Source organism: Pelobates fuscus, chromosome 5 (genome assembly GCF_036172605.1).
Source record: "Pelobates fuscus isolate aPelFus1 chromosome 5, aPelFus1.pri, whole genome shotgun sequence".
Classification (NCBI taxonomy): domain Eukaryota; kingdom Metazoa; phylum Chordata; class Amphibia; order Anura; family Pelobatidae; genus Pelobates; species Pelobates fuscus.
The window spans coordinates 358,824,994-358,847,344 of record NC_086321.1 but is presented as its reverse complement, the minus strand read 5'-3'; the positions used below and the strand labels follow the sequence as shown (position 1 = coordinate 358,847,344).

At 43.6% G+C, this 22,351-nt stretch overlaps 1 protein-coding gene across 1 annotated transcript in view; it reads right to left on the bottom strand.

The window, feature by feature from the left end:
- Positions 1-22,351, bottom strand: part of ANKFN1 (ankyrin repeat and fibronectin type III domain containing 1) — a 233,172-nt gene that overhangs the window by 17,412 nt on the left and 193,409 nt on the right. The window contains exon 17 of the mRNA XM_063453345.1: positions 20,644-20,857. Coding sequence (XP_063309415.1) covers positions 20,644-20,857 — 214 coding nt within the window. The remainder of the gene's footprint in view (positions 1-20,643; positions 20,858-22,351) is intronic.

Genomic DNA, 22,351 nt, shown 5'->3' with positions numbered 1-22,351 from the left:
CCCCCCCCCACACCCCTGTGAACAAACTCATTGGTGGAACATGAAGGTGGACCCTGGGACCCAGACCTTGAGCTGTGTAAAGGGCCCTCAAAAAATGAAGCTGCTTCTCGCTCTCCCAGAACATTGATTTTTGTGACCACAGTTACAAACCGCCTCCAGAGAGCCTGTTCTACACCAGACCAGTGGAGCCAGACGGCAGCTGAAGCCCATCATCATCCTCATCTGGTTGTAAGTAGGCAATCTAGTATATTATTTGTGGCACTAATCTTTAATTTACCTCACATTAAAGGGACACTATAGTCCCCAGAACCACTGCAGCTTAATGTAGTGGTTCTGGTGTCTATAGCCTGTCCCTGCAGGCCTTTTATTGTAAACACGGCGGCACTGCAGCACTGTGTTAGTTAACATGGCAGATCATATGGGTGGGGCACTGTGATGTCACATGGGGGGGCGGCAAACTTTACTTTTGCCTAGGGCAGCAAAAATCCTTGCACCGGCCCTGCAGACACTGCATCCCTGTGGGCGGACTCAGGGGGTGGGGGGGGACTCGGGTGCAGGCGCCGGGGGGCCCAGACCTTGAGCTGTGTCAGGGGCCCCAAAATTTCTGATGGCAGCCCTGCTCATAGATGCACAAAATCACACAGACACAGACTTACAATTATGCATGCAGGACATGCACACTCACAGTCAGACATTTATACTCTGACACACACAGACAACACACTCACATTCACAGACCCTAATACCCAATCACTTTCACACACCAGATACTCACTCACAGTCACTCATGGAGACACGCCATCAGACCTTGTAGCCAGGGGCGGACTGACCGGTCGGGCACTTCGGACATGGTCCGAGGGCCCGGCCGGGAGGGGGGCCCGCCGCCCCTTTAAATGCTGCAGCCGCCTGAGCGCTCTCTTAAGAGCCTCAGGCGGCTGCAGCTTCTCACCTCCCCTCCCCGTAGCGTGGCCGAGCTGCTGTGTGGTCCGCGGTGCCGGGCCGGAGTGATAGGAAGGTGCACACTCAGTGTGCACCTTCCTGTCAGTCCGGCCAGGTACAGGAAACAGAAACTCCTGTTCCGCGCGGAACAGGAGTTTCTGTTTCCTGTACCCGGCCGGACTGACAGGAAGGTGCACACTGAGCACCTTCCTATCACTCCGGCCGGGCACCGCGAACCACACAGCAGCTCGGCCACGATACGGGGAGGGGAGGTGAGAAGAAGGAGGGAGGGGGTGAGAAGAAAGAGGGGGGGGGGATGAGAAGAAAGAGGGAGGGGGGATGAGAAGAAAGAGGGAGGGGGGATGAGAAGAAAGAGGGAGGGGGGGGTGAGAAGAAAGAGGGAGGGGGGGATGAGAAGAAAGAGGGAGGGGGGGATGAGAAGAAAGAGGGAGGGGGGATGAGAAGAAAGAGGGGGGGTGAGAAGAAAGAGGGAGGGAGGAGGGGGGTGAGAAGAAAGAGGGAGGGGGGGTGAGTTGAAAGAGGGAGGGGTGTGAGTAAGAAGAGGGGGGAGGGGAGTAAGAAGAGGGCGGAGTAAGAAGAAGGGGAGGGGGGAGTAAGAAGAGGGGGAGAGTAAGAAGGGGGGTAAGAAGAGAGTGAGGGGGGAGTAAGAGGAGGGCAATTGCCCCCTCCCCTGTCCGCAGGCACCGTGCGGGCAGCCTGCAGGGGAGGGAGGAAGAGAGGACCCGGGAGCTCAGTCTTCAGCTCCTCTGGGTCCTTCTTGCGCGAGCACAGATCGTTGCCGCGGTTACCACTGCAACGTTACGGCTCTTACGAGAGTACACTCTAGCCCTGGAGCTACGGGCTAGAGTTCACTCTCAACACTGTGACCACCAGGGATTCCTGGTGGTCGCAGTGGTGAGAGTGAACTCTAGCCCCATAAACACACTGCCCCCACACACCATACAGATTCACACACTGCCCCCCATACACATTTACACACATTGCCTCACACACACACACACATACACTGCCCACCCATACACACACAGCCCCCCCCATACTAACATTGCCACACACATACACAGCCCCCTCATACACACATTGCCCCACACACCCTACACATTCACACACTACACCCCCTCACACACACTGAACCTTTCACACACACTGCACCCCTTACACATTGCACCACTGCTCCTATACCCTACTACAGCCTCATATCCCAGCAGACCCCAGGTAAGTTGTCAAACTGTTCTTAAACGGTTTGACTACTTACTCTGAAAGGGGGGCCCGGCCCTCCTGGCACCATAACGACTACACAGAGCAGTAGTGGTTATTGTGCATGGATTATTCCTTTAAATAATCTACAAGTGCCCCAGTAGCCAGCAAGCCAGCCAGCCCACAGGCCGGCCAGCCAGCCAGCCCACAGGCCACCAGTTAGGCTTACAGCCAGCAAGCCCACAGCCTGACAACCGCAGCCAGCAAGCCACAGCCTGCCAACCAGCAAGCCACAGCCTGCCAGCCGCAGCCAGCAAGCCAACAGCCTGCCAGCCGCAGCCAGCAAGCCCAGAGCCTGCCGGCAGTAGCCAACAGCCTGGCAGCCGCAGCCAGCAAGCCCACAGCCTGCCGGCAGTAGCCAGCAAGCCCACAGCCTGCCAGCAAGCCCACAGCCTGCCAGCCGCGAGCCAGTAAGCCCACAGCCTTCCAGCAAGCCCACAGACTGCCAGCCAGCAACAGTAATTAAGGTAAGAGGAGCCAACTTGGCCTAGGTATCAGCGAGCTATGTTGTGTTGCTATATTGTGAATAGGAACCAGAGTGTTGGAGAGACCCCCCTCCAGGCCCCATTAGACTCCATTGTAGTCTCTAATGGGACCTGGAGGAAATTCTTTCTAACACACCCTCTAAAGGACACCGAGATAGCCTCTGCTAGAATGCTCCCCCCCTCCATGGCCCATTAGCCCTCAATTGTAATCTCTACTTGGGCCTGGAGGCGACTGTTTCCAGCAGGGACACTGAGATGGCCTCTGTTAGAAAGACCCCCTTCCAAGCCTATTAGACTCCATTGTAGTCTCTAATAGGGCCTGGAGGGGATTCTTTCTAACACACTCTCTAAAGGACACTGAGATAGCCTCTGCTAGAAAGACCCCCTTCCATGGCCCATTAGCCCTCAATTGTAGTCTCTACTGGGGCCTCGAAGGGATTATTGCACTTTTGTTCCTTGTGTCTAAAGATTGTGTAGGGTGTGGCTGGAGGCGGGACATGGGTGACGCTTGCTGAGGAGTATGGGTGGGGCCTGTAAGGGGGCCCTTGATTTATTTTGCCCGGGGGCCCTGAGGGTTCTCAGTCCGCCCCTGCTTGTAGCTCCTCATGCACCCTGAGCTCCTGTTGCTGCTAATTCCTTTCTGCCCCATAGTGCTCCTCACTGTAACAGGCAGTAAATATGTTGGAGCTGGAGCCAGCCTTCAGAGTGGGAGCTTGTTTCCCACTCCCTCGCGGTCCGATGACATACGTCATGTTGTGGGAGGGCTGATACAGAGCAAGGGGGCGGAGCTTTGCAGACAGCAGCCAATGAAACCTCTGCAGGGCTGTTACAATGTCTCAGGGAGGTCCTGCAGCATCCAGGCTTCCATAGTGTGTCTCCGTAGCAGCAGCTCTGCCCTTCAAAACACCGGCAGTGTGTGAGTTGTGAGGGGCGGCTGCTGTAAGCTTAGGGTGTCAGAAATATTTAAAAATCCAAGTCTGTGCCGCCTTATGGACGCGCCGGCCCTGCCGAAGAAACAAAAGCAGCTTCTTTGCAGAGTTGACTGAATTAATTCACAGAACCTTTTGCTGGCGGATGCAGTTGTACTCAGTGCTGAGCTACTTCGTGTTGTGTCTCCATTCAAAGTATGCATGTGTCTGGTAAAGCACGTTCTTTACAGTATTCATTTCAACAGACTGGACCAGAGTAACCGGACACAGCTCGGTGGTGATTATACATTACCAGCAGCACACTGCACTGATAATACACATTCTGTGACCAAGTGCTAAAAGTAGGTGATTCTTCCACTTGCAGAACTCTCATTGACTATATGGATAGCATCACAAAATATTGATGCACATCTACACAAGTTACATTATACTATAAAACCACGCAACTAGATAGATTACATTGTACAATATCTCCAGAAAAAATAAAAGAAGCCCCAGCATGCGTTATGTATTACATTATAAAATATTGGTACAATATCAGCCTCTATGGCTTTGATTTTACACTAATGACATTTATAATGTAACATTATAGAGTAGTAGTAGGTTACGTTAACTCCTTAAGGACCGCGGACATACTAGGTATTCCTTAGTACATACCCGATCACCGCTGTTCCCCCGCTGACGATTGGTCAGTCCTCCCAGACAGTCCCCACTCGGCAAGTAAGGCCATGAAAGAGCAGTCACATGGCCGCAATAGGCGTCCATAGTGCTGCCTGCAGGGGAACTGACGGGCAGTCTCCCTGCATGTGTAAAAAAATTAAATATATATATATATATATATATATATATAATAACTATATATATTGTATATATATTATTATAAAATGTAAATAAGTCAATAAAAATAAATTTTAAAAAATGTAAAGATAATTGTAAAAATTATATATATATATATATATTTTCAGCCTCATTGAAGTGCACTCATGGGACTCAGTATTATTTCAAAACGTGCTGTTTATTGAAGCATCACATTTTCAGTACAAATAGTGTCAACATTTCAGTCCCTCTTGGGACTTTTTTCAAGATATATAAAAATAAAAATAATATGAAATATATCCATCCATATACATAATTACATAAATAATTTAATAAATATATACGTAGACTTCAAATATATAAATCTGTATATATATAAATTCTACGTGCATATTTATGTAATATTTTTATTAATTATTAATTATTTATTAATTGTAATTTTAGGAACCTGCCTTACAACCCAGGCCGAAAGTCCAGAGAATCTAATTTGCTAGCATTGCATTTAACTCTGTTACTTTCTATGACACCCAAAAACCTGTACATGGGGGGGGGGGGGGTACTGTTTTACTCGGGAGACTTTGCTGAACACAAATATTAGTGTTTCAAAACAGTAAAACGTATCACAGCGATGATATTGTCAGTGAAAGTTAAGTTTTTTGTATTTTTCACACACAAACAGCCCTTTCACTGATGATATTGTTGTTTTACTGTTTTGAAAGACTAATATGTGTGTTCAGCGAAGTCTCCAGAGTATAACAGTACCCCCAAAGTACAGGTTTTATAGTGTTTTTGAATGTTACAAGGTCAAATATAAGGCTTGGGTTTCATTTTTTTTTACATTGAAATTTGCCACATTGGTTATGTTGCCTTTGAGAGCGTATGGTAGTCCAGAAATGAGAATTACCCCGCTGAAGGCATACCATTTGCAAAAGAAGACAACCTAAGTAAGGCATTGCAAATGGGGTATGTTCAGTCATTTTTAGTAGCCACTTAGTCACAAACACTGGCCAAAGTTAGCGTTCATAATTGTTTTTTGCATTTTTAACACACAAACAAATATAAATGCTAACTTTGGCCAGTGTTTGTGACCAGTGGCTACTAAAAAAAGACTGGACATGCCCCATGAATACCCTGAGTTGTCTACTTTAAAAAAATATGTACATGTGGGGTGTGATTCCGAGATTTGTGACAGATAACAGTGTTACAATGTCACTATTGACAAATTTTAAATATATATATATTTTGAAACACCTACTTGTATTTATAGCCCTATAACTTGCAAAAAAAAAATCTAAGTTAACGTTGGGTATTTCTAAACTCAGGACAAGATTTAGAAACTATTTAGCATGGGTGTTTTTTTGGCGATTGTAGATGGTCAAAGTAAAAAAAAAGTGTTGTTTTATAGTAAATTATATATGATGAAATTAATGGTATCTTTAGAAAGACCATTTAATGGTGAGAAAAACGGTATATAAAATATGTGGGTACAGTAAATGAGTAAGAGGAAAATTACAGCTAAACACAAACACCGCAAAAATGTAATAACAGCCCTGGTCCTTAACAGCAAGAAAATTGAAAAACGGTCTGGTCACTAAGGGGTTAAACAGTGTGGAAGACCTTTGGTAAACATTTTTAGGGGTTACAGTACACAACATCAGCACTACCAATACAAAATATAGTTAAACTATCAGTAAACACCTATACGGCTTACCTTAAACAATGTTAGCATAATAGCACACAACTATACGGAAACTTCATAGGGCACTGGCACATGACTATATGGGCTACTTTATACAATGCTGGCACGCACCTATACAAACTAAATTTTAAAATATTGGTATGCAACTACACAGCTGCTGGTAATTTATGGTATATTTGACAGTCTTCATAATCAGTGCACACCTACATAGGTAACATTTTACAATGCTGGCACACACCTATATAGGTTACAGTATATTATTATTTTATTATTTATATAGCACCATCAAATTATATATAATACATATATGTTGTTTACATTGTATAGAACTGGCACACACCAATATGGGTAAACATGATAGGATACATCTATGCTGGTTACATTGTATACTACGGGCACACACCTATATGGGTAACATGATAGGATACATCTATGCTGGTTACATTGAATACTACTGGCACACACCTATATGTGTAACATGATAGGATACATCTATGCTGGTTACATTGTATACTACTGGCACTCACCTATATGGGTAACTTATACCAGGGCTTGACAAATTTGCTTGGAATCTAAGAGCCAGCAATACCAGTTAGGAGCCAGGTTTTTCAATGTAAGATAAACAATTCTTAAAGGGACACTATAGTCACCAGAACTACTACAGCTTACTGTATAGTATACAGCTTAATGTAGTTCTCGTGTCTGTAACCATTTCAATGTAAACCCTGCCTTTTTAGAGAAAAGGCAGTTTTTACATTGTTGCTTAGTAACACTTCTAGTGACAGTCACTCAGACGGCCTCTAGAGTGCATCTTGGGTCAGTGCTGTACAGTGCGCAGCACCTACTTTTAGCGTCACCATGCTCTGCGTGGAGGCACTAATCGTTCCCCATAGAGATGCATTGATTCAATGCAACTCTGCAAAGAGATGCAGATTGGTGCAGTACGGTGTTTTGCCACACATGCGCAATAGCCTACCAAAGCTTTCCTACTGGAAAGCAGTGGATCGGCTGAGATCATCAAGATTGATGATCACAGTCATGGAGGCAGGGCCAGCTGTGGCTGTGTTGTGGACAGAATATTACTTTAGTAAAATGCCTATTTACTCTGCAACTGTATTTAGTATTATTTAATGTTTACTGTGTTAACCTAGTTGCTAGAAGCTCCCCCTAACAGCCCCTCCACTCCTGAGTTCATTAACAGCTCAGAAAAAGGCTGCTAGAAATTCCCCACCCCCCATAGACTAACCACCGCATGTTACAAGATGGCGCTGGAATCTGGAGGAGCATCCCATGGTGACATAGACATCACACCATGTAGGTTGTGCATTAGATAAGACACTTAACACTTAACCAATTAAAGATGTATTTTCTCTGTTATCTTGCTTTCTGCATGTGATGTATTTCTGCCTTATAAGGGGCTCTCTGCCCCCTGATTAAACATTCCTGAGTTTTTCATCAACCTGGAAACTTGTGTCTGGTGTTAATTACTTTAGGAAGTGTGCACGCATTTAATTTAACAATTTGGACAGGGGCAGATATACAAAATGATCAAACAAATCAAACACCACGGCTACGCCGGACCGGACGGCAGGAACTGGGAACGGAGCGGTCCCCCAGAGATAGGACTGGAAACTGATCACTTCCTATATATACGGTAATGATTGCATATTAGCACTTTGCCTGTATTTCCTATTTCTGTGTTGGCCTGCCTCCGTGTCCACTCCGGCCTCCAGAAGGCATCAAAGACAGGTAAAATTCTTGCCCGGTGTCTCTTTATAAGAACCTGTTGATTGTATATCTGCATCCTGAGTGTGAATCCTGAGTGTGAAAGAGTTTGCATGAGGATTTAAGGTTTTATTGTTATTATATATTGATAGCTTGACTGCCTAGCGGGCAGGAAACGCGACCACCTAGAGAAAGGCTGGGGATCGCTTGACTGTTTAGAGAAAAACAGGGACCGCTGCCGCCTGTGAAGAGGCTGGGATTTTGCTATACTGTTCAGAGTGGAACAGGGTTTTGCTGATTTATTGTTGTTATGTTTGATATATTGTTATTCCTTATTGCAATGTGGTTATTGTTATTATTTGGGGTTGCAGTGTGTGTGATTTGATTGCATCTGTGTGTGTTGTGTGTTATTCTTGATTCTTGCAAATGTCTTCTTATTAGCATTTCTACTTTCACCTTGTATCTGTATTATGCACCTCCTGATATATATGTCTCTTTGTTTGCAATTATCGTGCATGTCTCTGTCCTTCTGACTTGTTACTTTACGGCACTCACATAGTTAAATTTCGTGCCTGCTGCTCTGTGTTTCTCTCTCTCTCCCAGACCCAGAGAAACTACCCATGCCCTTCTACTGAAGAATTGCCCAAATCCTACAGGCCCATTCCGCCGCATGGCGTGCCTTATTTAAGCCCAAGGTCAATTAGCCAATCAGGCTACCTGTATTAACGATGTCATCCACAATATGTTAGAATCTTTGGAGAAGTATCACTCCAGGTTGTCCCAAATATTCTCTGACTTGGGTTTTAGTATATAACAAGGCCCATACCCAAGGGCTATCTGCGGCCTTCATAGTGGTGGAGAATACTGCCTGACTCCTCACTTCTATTCAATATTGTTGCTTCCTGCATAGGTGTAGATGGCACTTCTTGGAGTGGCCTGCTAACTAAGCCCTGCTTTGTGGTTTCCTCTACCTGTCTAATCCATTTGCTAGGTGCAGATGTCTTTCCACGCCTGCCCAAGCTCTTGCTATTTCCCAACAGGTTAGAGCTCTGGTGTCAAATGGTCCCCTGGTCCCCTATAACTCTCCCTGCAATACCCCACTATTCCCTGTAAAGAAGAATTCTGCGAAGGTTGAGTCACAAAAATACAAGCTACTGTCCTGGAAACTCTCATTGTGCTTAAGCCCCACATGCTCCTGTTTCACTCTACTACCTTGCTGAATAAGGATACATGGCCTCCAAAAGGATGCTACAATGGTGCCGGCCCTCTGTGGTCTCTTCTTGGGACATTGTCTTTCCCATGGCACCTGTCACCTCACCCGGGACCGAGTAAGGGGAATCACACCTATTTGTACAAGCCCCTCCATGTCTTTTTGGGCCTCATTTCCTACTGCAGGGCTTGGATACTTGAGGCCTTTACCCTCATGCAACCCCTGTATGATGCCATAAAGACTGTACCTTTTCCTCAAAGACTGAATTTTTTCTCTGTCCCCTGAAGCCTACTCCAGCTTATGTGCTTTGCAATGTGCTATCACCTCGGCCCCTGCCCTGGGCCTCCCCAACTACCAGAAACCTTTCAAACTGTTTGTCTCTGAAAGACTGGGTCATGCCTCTGGTGTTCTCACACAATCTCATGGTTCCCACCTGTCTCAATTCAGTGTTTGCAGCACAGGCACTCCTGCATAAGACAAATTACTTTGTCCTAAGCCATAAACGCACTATTCTTGCACCTCATGACATTGCTGCCATCCTCTACCAAAGTTCAACCCAGGCACCTCTCATCTGCCCGCCACCTCCGTCTCCTCTCCAAGCCTCCCTTCTGCTTCCAGATAATGTCACCCTGCAGGGATGATACTCTCTCTATCAGGCCACTCTTCTGCCACTTCCCAGGTGGGAAATGGTATAGCCTTGACATACAGCCTTGACATGGACCCCGACGTTCTTCTTGAACTACATATACAGAAACCCACGGTTTCACATGATGAGCAGCCACAGCCTTTACATTACACCCTGTGGTTCAGAAATACCCCAGGACCAGATCCACACTACGAAAAAGAACTATTCAGACTGGTGGAGGTACGCCTCATCATGACAGACCTGTTTTGGGACTCTAAAGGAAACAGTGTGGTCCTGGTCCAGTTACCCATGGAAGTAAGACACATGTATAACCACTGGGAGGTGGCTGTTCCTCTAGTTTCTTTCACAAAGTTTCTAGAAATCTTGTGGAAATAATATGGCCCATTGGCCAGCACATGGAGCATTGCAGACCACGATCAGCTTACCGCAGAGGGTGTTACCAAAATAACTATGAATTGCAAAACAGTTGGTTACCCTCAATACCACACAGAAATTAGTGAAGATACTCCTCCTACAGAACAAGACCCAGATACTCCATATAATTGCTTTGAAGAGATGAAAATTGAGGCAACACATCTTCCTACAGTGCATGCAATTGATTTGCCAGATCCTGACTTCACCCTGTTCATGGATGGCTCTAGGTTTGCGGACAAAAAGAGAAGGTACCATACTGGATTTGCTGTCACTACAGAAGATCAGGTACTTCAAGCATCTTCACTTCCCTCATCCATGTCTGCTCAAGTAGCTGAATTAACCGCCCTCTCAGTGGCATGCAAAATGTCTGAAGGAAAGCGTGCTAATATTTACACTAACTCAAGATATGTCCTGGGTGTGGCACATGATTTCGGATCAATTTGGAAGACAAGAAGATTTCTCACAGCAACTGGCATGCCAGTTAAGCACAGCACGGCTATCAAGAAGCTGATGGATGCCCTACTGCTTCCTGAAGAAGTGGCCATACTGAAGGTGAAGGCCCACAGAAGACTGAATTCAGAAGAAGCACATGACAACTACTTAGCTGACCAAGCTGCCAAACAAGCCGCAAGTGCACCAAGGGGAGTGGACAGAAGAGTATCCGCCAAAGAAACTCCCATATTCACCATGTAGATCCTACCCACAGATCTCAAGCTGAAGGAACAACAAGCAGCTGCTGACCCTTAGAGACGGGTTGTACTCCAACAATCTCAAGTTCTGTTTACCCAAGAGCATGTACTCAACAGTGGTCCAGTGGGCCCATGGAGCATCATACCTGTGCAAGACCCTTATGAACTCTGTGATCAACGAATACTCTGAAGCACCTGGAATTACCTCTCTGACCAACAGTTACTGCAGATCCTGCGCCATCTGTGCCAAGGGAAACTCAGGCAGAATGGAGAAAAGCCCCCCAAGTATCTAGCCAAGTCTCACTATCCCTTCCAAAGGATCCAAATTGATCATATCCAGATGCCAAAGGGTGGCCGGTTCAAATATGCACTAGATATAGTAGACATGTTTTCAGGATGGTCAGAGGCCTACCCAGTCCCCAATGTGACAACCAAGACCACATGCCAAGTAGTACACCATGAAGTTGCAGAGATCACCCTGTGGATTCACCATTCCAGAATCAAGCCTGCCTCTGCTCCATGGGAAGCAACGTATGTTGATCTTGATAACCCTTTGACACGCCATTTTAGAAAATAAAGGTACTTGTTGGGGAAAATATCAACAAGTAGGTGTTTTGATGGCCATAATAATGCCTGACCACCTGCCATCGATGGAAAGCCGAGGACTCCAAAGAGGAGACCTCGTGAAGCTAAAGAGAATCAGATGTACTCCTTACCCTGCAGCCTTCACGTCCGTAAGCTGCGGTGCCTACACATGGTTGAAGCGTCTTCAGGATCATCTACTCATCTTGAGTTATGGGGTTATTAAAGGAACACTATAGTCACCTAAATTACTTTAGCTAAATAAAGCAGTTTTAGTGTTTAGATTATTCCCCTGCAATTTCACTGCTCAATTCACTGTCATTTAGGAGTTAAATCACTTTGTTTCTGTTTATGCAGCCCTACCCACACCTCCCCTGGCTATGATTGACAGAGCCTGCATGAAAAAAAAAAACTGGTTTCACTTACAAACAGATGTAATTTACCTTAAATAATTGCATCTCAATCTCTAAATTGAACTCTAATCACATACAGGAGGCTCTTGCAGGGTCTAGCAAGATATTAACATAGCAGGGGATAAGAAAATCTTAATTAAACAGAACTTGCAATAAGGAAAGCCTAAATAGGGCTCTCTTTACAGGAAGTGTTTATGGAAGGCTGTGCAAGTCACATGCAGGGAGGTGTGACTAGGGTTCATAAACAAAGGGATTTAACTCCTAAATGGCAGAGGATTGAGCAGTGAGGCTGCAGGCGCATGTTCTATACACCAAAACTGCTTCATTAAGCTAAAGTTGTTCAGGTGACTATAGTGTCCCTTTAATTTTGAATAGATGTTCTGAGTCCATCTATACTGAGATAGCATGGGATAGGATTTGTATGTTAGAAATAAGTAAATGTGCCCCAACCAAGGTTATTATGCCCATACACATATCTGACAATAACAAAGGTATCCTTGACACCCCACATACTTATTTCAGGACAAAAAGGAGCACCCCTGTAAAGGGCAGTTTTTTTTTTTTTTTAAGCTTTATTTTTTGAGTGCAGAGATGATGACAAGCTTAATCGGTGACACGTTTAGTATACAATATGATTGCAAACAATTGGTATATATAGTCAAGAGGTGCTGCACTTTTTTTTTTTGTCGAGTAGGAACACAAATTAAACAAGAAGTATTGCAAGATAAATACGTAGTTATAGTTGTGTTGTGTAACATGCGAACTTAGATGTTTAAGATTTTTTGTAAGGAGATGAAGTCGTGTTCAACATTAGTTTGATTAGAAGCGGGTAGTATCTGTTAATCTTAGCTTATTTCGAGGCATTCACAGTGAGACATGCATAAATCCTGGTACTTAATGGTGGACAGCTAATTGCGGGTCTAACCCAGGCTAAACCGGTTGCGAGAGGTTAATAAAACTGGTGTAGGCTTGAGTGCTGTAAAATGAGGGAATTTGCGTTATAACTACAGTAGAGAGTCATACATTCAATTAGGCTTGTATGTGGCTAAAGCATAATGTGTCTGGGCAGGTTACTCTTGGGCTTATGTAGCACTGTAGTCTGGAGCTGCAGTGAGATGACCACATTAGAGCAGTGCTGGGACATTGAAACAGTGTATGAAGATAACGTTAAAACTTATTGCTGGTCTGCTGTCAGCATTATCCCCCTAGGAGACCTCCTTGGGATGGTAGAGAAAGGCATTATTAATTGAGAGCCGAAAAATAGTATGTCGGCTATCAGGACTGCTGGGATAATCATCTGAAAAGAAAAATAAAGATAATAGGAAACAATCATAGCTTAAAAGAAAAACAATATTTGGTCATTAGTCCCAGTGAGTTTTTTGTCAGCTCAGCTTACCCTATGCCCTCGAGGGGCAGAGCATAGTCCAGTCTTTTGGAAAGATGTCTTGCGCTTCCAGGTTTCAGAGTGGATTGTAGGGGAAAGCCACTCACCGGGGTCGATGCCTCCACCCCTACCTCTGGCGCGTCGACTGGTCTAAGGTTTGAAAAAAATGCCCGCTCGTGTGGCGCCCGCTGCTGATGCGGAGTATGCCTCTTTACTCGCCGCCATTTTGGGGCCTTCCTCGGTGCTGGGGCCTTGGGCTGCTGATGCAGGGTTGTATTCCGCTTGAGAGGGGAGTGTTTTGTCGGCTGCTGCAGTGTTTTTCGGTGCATCGGTTGTTGCTTCGGGATGGTTTCCCTGTTGGCTTTCTGCCCAGGCGGACCATGTGTGTGCAGGCTGGATGCTGGGTGTGCAGCTGTGCCTGACGGGGCCCCATGCACCCCTTCTCCCGATTGCCTCCGTCCGCTCCTCTGTCCCCCAGTCACCTGTGCTGAGCGTAGTTCCAGCTGCTCCCAGAATCGGGTGAAGATCCCGTCGAAGTGTAGCAGCATGCGATCAATCGTGGCGCAGCCGTCTGGCTTGGCCTGCCTCGTGTCGCTTGTGAAAGGTGTATCCACCATTTTGGAGGAGGAATGCCGTGTGACAGCCTCTCGCAGTTCCGGCTGCCCGTTGTCCAGAAGGTGAGTGCCTGTGCTGAATGTGGACCGGGATGACCCGCCGGTTCGGGGGGGGGGGGGTGTGTTGCTTAGGGTGCCCACCTTCTGCTTGAGATCCCGGAGAGCGGCCGCCTCTCCCGGACTCAGCCCTTGGTAGGCCGCAAGCCTCGTTTGGTCGGTCCGGTGTCGTAGAGGTTCGGTTCGGCTGGTGCAGCAGCCTCCCCCAGGTTGAATCTTTATAAGCTGCGGCCCGTAGGTGCCAATTTCTGGGTGAAACACCCCGTTTTTCGTCCCCAGACGTGGGAGCTTGTGCTGAACACGTCTGGGCGGCTTGGCTGCCAGGCTCCGCCCCCCGTAAAGGGCAGTTTTGACCCACATATATATTAATGCCATAGGGGTGCCAAGGGGTGTACTAAATGATTTAAAAGTAAAGACGAAGTTTGAATCTATTCCCCTAACCATCACTGCTAATAAACATTTGTTTGGATTAATTATATCTATTACAACCAACAGCGCTTTGTTAATTATACCAGAGATGCCCTTCAAGGGCTGGCTGAGCACTTACAAGCCACTATTTGTCCTATGCACAGCAGAAGTGTTCGAGGGGTCTGCGGGACAGATATGCGGCAGCCTATTGGGGATAGTATTAGGGATAATAAGTAGTTGTTTTAAATCGTAAATAGTCATTTTGTTGTGGACAGAATATTAACTGTATTAACTTTAGTAAAATGCCTATTTACTCTACATAACTGTATTCAGTATTATTCAATGTTTACTGTGTTAACCTAGCTGCTAGAAGCTCCCCCTAACAATGACTGGTCATCTTTTGGGGGTTCTCACACGAACACAGACTAAAGCTCCCCCTGGCTGTTTGGATACAAATGCTCCCCCTGTTCGGTAGTTTATGCCTCCCAAACGCCGTTCTCATAAATGTTCAGGAAGTTGGATGGGCAGCGGTACCAATTTACAGGGTGTTCGCAGGGTCATTAGCTGAAAACTGTTCCATGCTGTCGACGACCATGTACTGCTGCCCGCTTTCGGGAGACAAAATGGCCACAGTTGTTTGAACACGTGTGTTCGGTTATACCAATGGATGCCACACAGGGAAAGCACTTAAACTACGAAACAATTTGTGGTTAACAGCCAGAGGTGGTCGGTACTTAAAAGGTGCGAACAAGGACGGTTCGGTAAACTAATGGGGGTGTACGGAGAGCCAAACAAAAAGGAATAAAAGTGTGTTAAGAGAAAATATGAGTTACAATCTACAAGTTTACCTTTATAGGTAACATTATACAGTACTGGCACACAGTTCATATTATGCAATATCGACACATGACTATATGGATTACATACTAAAATACTGACGTGCACTTGTCTGGGTTACATTGATCAATATCATCACACACCAAATTGAGGTATATTATTCAATATTGTCACTCGCCTATACAGATACGTTTTGCGGTTAATACTAATTAACTAAGTTAATACATGCTTGTGGCAAACCCAGCCACTTCTGACTTATATGTATCGTATGTTGTCCATAGGCTGAATGTATACTGCAAGTCGTTACCTGTGATAATGCTATGTACAGCCGTTCGCCGTATGAATGTGGGCTCCCCAGGTAGACCACACCTTCACCAGTCGTGTGGCACCAAGTAACCGAGTGCATCCCGGTTGCAATCGGTATTTCAAGGCTCTCCTAGGTGGCCGCCGATCGGCTACCGACCATGCGGCGGTCGGCCATCTTGGATCCTTTGTCTCTGCAGCGGTGTTCGGTCGTCGAGAGCCTGGAACGGAAAACGGCTACTCGATGAGTGAACACCGCTGGACTTTCAGAGCGTTCGGGAGTCCCGCGTTCGGTGCATTCTATGCCCTGTACTTATTCGGTACTTTTAAAACCACTTTAATGTTTTATCATATTATGTGCGGCGTTCGGTCAATTCAGCTGGGATCGGAGCGGTATTCTCCCAAGGTGTGCGCCCCGACCCCAGCTATCTACCGAACGTTCAATTATTATAAAGTACCGAGTATTGTGTGAATTGTGTATTTTAAGGTCAATTGTCGGTTTTGCTGCACGAGGAGATAATCCACTTAAGCGTCCATTTTGGTAGGAGTATCCTTCTCGTGCAGCAATGCCTGTTGGGAAAGTCGCAGTGCATGTTGGGAGAAATCCCCTGGAATTACTGTCTGGAAACCCCTTGCATGGGGAACTGTATAAATATGCTACCTGTGAATAAACCGAGTTAGTTGATTCCCAAACTGTGTTTCGTCCGGTTATTGGGAGGATGGGGAATATTGCCGTGCTTTCTGTCTTGACTGTGGATTTCCTGAGGATACCAACGGATATCGTGGACTAATATACTGCGTTCCGTTACAATGCTAATGTATGTACCTATACAGAGTGCATTATACAATTTTGGCACATGTCCATACAGGTTACAGTATAGGCACAAGCCTATATGGGTAAAAATAAACAGAATATCCGTACACACCTGTGTGGGTTACATTATACTATACTGGCATTAGTTATGTTATACTGTACTGTATAACAATGGCACAAACCTACAGGAGCTTACAATGTACAATTTTAGCACAGCACTATATTTTGTGGTTCACCTTTTTTGGTTACATTGTACAATATGCAGCTTATGGATTACATTGTGCAATGTGGATGTGAACGCGGGAACCTATCCTGGATTTATACTATTATCATTAGACAAAAGTTAGAATTAGTTTGGGCATATTTTCCTTTAATAATGTGACTGGAAGGGCAATGATTGCCTTACTGAGCACAGACATAATTCTCCTTAACTGCTCACTATACATTTCTGCCCCCTTCATCTCAGGAAAACAAATTAATTTGGACTGAAGAAAAATGCAGAAAGTACACCTCTGAAACTATTTATAACTATAACGATGACTCAAACCACCAACACAAGCATCTCAACCACAGGTACGCAGAAATCCCAAGCAAACCTCAGGCCAAAAAATGAAATAAAATCTAAAGCTTGCTCCCTGTGCACAGTTCTAGAATGCCACAATGATGGGATTGAGCAGACCCTAATGCAGTATGCGAGGACGGCAGTACCCAAACTGAACAGGCTCACTGTTTGAGCTAGACTACATCCCCAAGGCATGGCTGTATTTTTAGGTCGGCAATGCTGCTGAATAATGTCTCTGTGTGCTGATAAGTGACTCTTGCTCAGTACCAAAACCAGCTACCTGTTTCACAGCTCTGGTGCATTGCGCGGCAAAAGTCAAAAGCTGTTAAGTCCCTGCTAAGACCGTACTTTATTTTTCAGGAGAGAACTGTAAGTGTTAATCTGGAGTATTTGCGCAACTAGAACTGGACTTTGTTTTGTTAAAAAAATTTTCCTTCGAAAAACTTGCAGACAGCAAACTGGCAATGCATCGTGACACGTCTAGAAAACCAACTCATTGTACAGCACTGTGAAATATGTTGGTGCTTTATTAATAAGAATTAGAATAAATACAATATCCTTTGTGTTATAACCTGCCTGCTCTACACTAAATAAATTTTTTTATCTTAAGGCATCAACACTGACCTTTAATAAAAATTATGGATAAAATAAATTCCTGATTGAACTCAGATTCGGTGATTGGTAATATTAAGTTTTTTAAAATAAATCAATTGTACCGCTAGTGGTTAATTTGTATTTGTCTTATTGCCAAGCAGCATTGCGCCAGTGCAGCCAGCTGATCCCCTAAGGAGGAGCCAAGGATGTGAACAATAGAAAAATCTTTATCTGAAATATTGTGCCGTGGAAAAGAAAGATGTACTGCTTTCAGTGGCATCAAAACATCTGCTGGCCAAGGTCACATTAACCTCGAGATAGGTCATGGCAGTAGGAAGAATGAGACGTACAGATTCCTGCTTGTATCTATGCCAGAATATCTCGTAGCAAAAACTATTTTTATAATTTTATATTCAATACTAAACAGCCACAATTCCTAAAATATTACTCTTGGCACTCAGAGTTTCATGTTATTTTATACTGATCACTGGATTTGTGTACATGGGTTATTAAGCTCTCTACTTATCTAACTCACTGCAGACTCGGTTTCTTCACTCTGGTTAAATGCAGTCTAACAGCGAAGACACTTATATCCAACATTTCAAATAATATTTAAAAGAATGTTATAAAAGTTATTAAAGGGGGTGGGTGGGATGGAAGGATATGTTTAATGAAACTGACTTGTATCATCTTGGAAATAAAAAAAATAAACAAAATTCTATGAACCTAGAACAGGTAAGCTGCTAGCATAGTCAGACTGTAAATAATCCCTATCTCCGTGTATCTGCATAGCTCTTTCTAGTGCTGGTCGGATGACCAAGCAAGAACCACGCGCGCCTGGTTAATGGCATCTTGTCTGCCAGACAGAAACTCTTTTCAGTAACGAGCAAACTGCTATTTGTCTCCTTGCTGCAGAATTTTTTCCCCCTTTTTTGAAGAGCAGCCCATTCTGAAATGAGTTATCGGACTGTTGTGGCATTCACACAGCTCGAGGTAGAAAGGATTAAGTATCCGTCCAATGTTAGCGCTGTATTGTGTGTCGGTGTGCGGTGATTAAATGCTAATCAGGCTGTATAGAGACCCTTTAATGTTCCTTCATTGTGAGGCTGCGATTCGTTATCATTCAAGTGTTACCACAACTCACTCCCAATTAATATTAAACAGGGATTATGGGTCATACTACATTGTGGGGAGAGTTTAGCAGGAATGCCCTTAAGGGGAATAAGATACATGTAGGTTTTTTTATAAGCTGAAAATGATTTCATGGATCCCTGTCAGGTCTTTTTTTTAAATGTACTCCTAAGATTTCCCTTTTGCTGTACTGGCCTCTGTGACAGCATCAACAGGACGCATCCCTTGGGTATTTTTATTAGTCTAATATCATGCAGACAGAAAACTATTTCTAAGCTCCATGGTGACTGGAGCTCTGCTCTGAAAATATAAAATGTAAGTTTTATCAATAAACATCAAATTATAGTGATTTGCAGAGTTTAGTCTAAAACAGCCAAGCTATGGCACAGCTGAAGAACCTTTCTAAATCTGCCATTGTTGCTTACATTTTACTGTTTCAAAGTTAATTGAAAATATAGGCAATCTGAAACCAGAATTGTAGAATATTATTATAGTTATTGGTATTTATATATAAAATAATGAAATGGAGACATTTTACGATAAATTAGCCATTTACAAAGTGATACAAAAATAATAGGCAGATTAGGACCTCGCATTTGTATTATTATTTTAGTATTTATATAGCGCCATCAGATTCCATAGCGCTGTACAATGGGACTCCATCATTAAATTCTGTGCTTGTATGTGGTCATCACAAGCATCATTGTCGTGGGCACATGTAGAAAGATCAGATTTGGTTTTAGAAGTTTGTATAATTTCCCTAATTTCTAAATCATGATAAAATTACTTACAGACATTCAATATTCAATATTGATGTAATCTATACTAAAAAATAAAGATTTGTGTCAGACTAGGTCATCTAAACTGGCAGAAAATCACCCAAGTTGTAAATAATGTGAAAATAAACAATTTGGTTGTATGGCTGTAAGAATAGAGACAGGAATAGCATGAGCAAAGACTTTATATGTTAATGCTGGGAGCATGTCATTACGGGAGAACTCTAAGTCATTAAGGAAGAGTCTCATGTAAATCTGGGCTCTGCCTGGCACCCAGAGACCACCACCCTATCTAGCTACATTGATAGAGGACACTTTACACTTCCACATTGTTAGTGCTAATTTCTCCAATCTGTTAGCCCAGCTCTAATAGCCAGTCAATACCCGTCAACAGCATTCCTTTAAAATAGAAAACAAAAAAAGATCGATAGGTGTATATTAAAAGGTGTTTTCTAGTTAAAGGGACACTATAGTCACCAAAACAACTTTAGCTTATTGAAGCATTTTTGGTGTATAAATAATTTCCCTGCAGTGTCAATGCTCAATTCTCTACCATTTAGGAGTTAAATCACATTGTTTATGCACCTTAGTCACACCTCTCTGCATGTGACTTGCACAGCCTTCCTAAACACTTCCTGTAAAGAGTCAACTAATGTTTCTACTTCTTTCTTTGCAAATTCTATTTAATGTAAAATGTATTATCCGCTGCACTGTTGATAGCTTGCTAGACCCCACATAAGCATTCTGTATATGATTAAAGTTCACTTTAGAGAGCAGGTAATAAGAACCTTTAAAGTAAGTTACATCTAATTGAAAGTGAAACCATTTTTTTCATGAATGGTGTGTGAGTCACAGCCAAGGCAGGTGTGGCTAGGGCTGCATGGACAAACAAAGGGATTTAACTCCTAAATTGCAGATAATTGAGCAGTAAGACTGCAGGATCATGATCTACAAGTTAAAACTGCTTCATTAAGCTAAATTTGTTTTGGTGACAATCGGGTCCCTTTAAGCAGCTGTGCTGAATTCTGTGACCATTGGTCCCAGCAGCAGTCTCACAGTGCATGTTTAGGTAAGTGAAACCCTCCTGTTTCATATATATGTGTATGTCTGATACACACACACACCTCTTACCCCCTATTGTGCATTTATACCTTTCATGTTGGAGGTATGCTGTTTTATGGAGTTCCAAATTGTATTCACGGATGCCGTTCAAAGGAATTCCCACAGTCTGCAGCGTGCATGAGAATCCCAAGCATGGACTGACAGTTTGGCAGATTGTGGTGCAGTGTTCCCCACAGCTGAAAAGGAAATAGGTTAAAGGAACATTACAAATCTTACCACTTGCAGTTTTTCTACGGTGCATTTCTGGTGATGGAGACGGGGATGGGAGGCAGTCGAGGTGGGAGGAGGTGGAATTATTCTTCGTTTGGCTTTGATCTTCAGAGAGGTCTATAAATCTTGTTATTGGCAAACCAGTGATGGGCTGTTTATAACGTGCATACTGAAGGGCGTCCATTATCCAGCGCATTTCACGCCATTTTTCATCTGTTTGCTGCAAAGACCCCAAAAAAGTATGTTTTAAACCTGTTATACAATGCATCTGTAAAGTTTGTCCAGACTCAATTTGTTGAGTTTCAGAGCTGCAGTTTGTTATGCATGCATTTCATGGATAAATGATGAAAGTAAGCACACATTTTTATACTTCTTTTTAAGCTTGTTTATTGTGTAACTCCTTGAAAACAAACAAGGATACATCCGCGGCGTGCCCTTTTATAAAACAACGCTGGGTGATTTAAGGTAATCAATAATGTATGTATATATAAATGCACATGGTCTTAAGAGCGGAGCGGATGGAGTGATGTTTCCCCTCTAGTTAAAGGTCCATATGCATGTGTAGATAAGACCTTCCATAGTGAACATCGGATAATATCACCGTTAAAATAAATTAAAATATAAATACCCTATTACTTCGTCTTAAAGTACACCCAGTGGAATTCACATAGGGGACCATCATACTGGAGAGCCACAACCACTAGTGCAATGTGTTTTGTGTGTTACCACCTCAAATGATGCATATTTGATGTGCTAACACATGAAACATGAAAGTGTGGGTAGTGGTCCTGGTTCCCCGGTATGATGGTTCCCCCTTGTGATTTCCAGTTCATGCATTTTAAGATGAAGAAATAAAAGTATTGACTTTTTCAGATTTAACCCTTTTATAACCTGAACCATTGAAAGCTTTACCTCAATGATTTAACCCAAATACAACCAGTAAACTGCTACAGTCAAGTGGAGTGCAGTGAGCTTGATTTAAGCTGCTATCCTGTTGTGGACCTGCTAAGAATGGGCAAGCTGATATTTTGATTTCCAATTAACATACCAAACACTGGCTCTGTGTGTCTTTTCTAGATGGAGTTTAGTCACTGGGTAATATGACGATGTGAATATTGGACAATGATAGTTGCATCCCAAAAACACATACATCATGCCCATGATATTTCTATAATTATAATTTAATGAAGGCTAATAGTGGAAAAATTAATGTGTTTTCAAAAAAATCATGAAAAAAAAAAAGCAGGTGAAAAGAAAACTGTAAAAAAATAAATAAAATAATTGTATGTAAATGGAAACTTTTTCTTTAAATCCAGCTTCAGGATTTTTTCTCTCCTATATTTTGATAAGTACTCCATATTTACATAGCCTTTCCCTGCTCTCTATAATGTGCGGTTTGTGGAACGGCTGTAGCACGGTTTAAACGTATGATCACACACATGTTTCTGTGGTTTGTGGTCAGGGCTGAAGATTTATTTCTTACAAGGTAAGGTACAGCTGTTTTTTATTAGCCGGGTAACTGTGCAGCCTTGAAATTAGTGCATAGATATACTGTCCCTTTAACCATACACCACGTGCCATTAACACTTTGATTGCCGCGGTGTCAATATACTCTAGCATCCTGACAATGATATGCCTAGTTCCCAGCAAAATATCTTACATCTTGGCAAGATAAGGTTGTACATAAATGGAGTCTGCAATCTGTATCATTTAC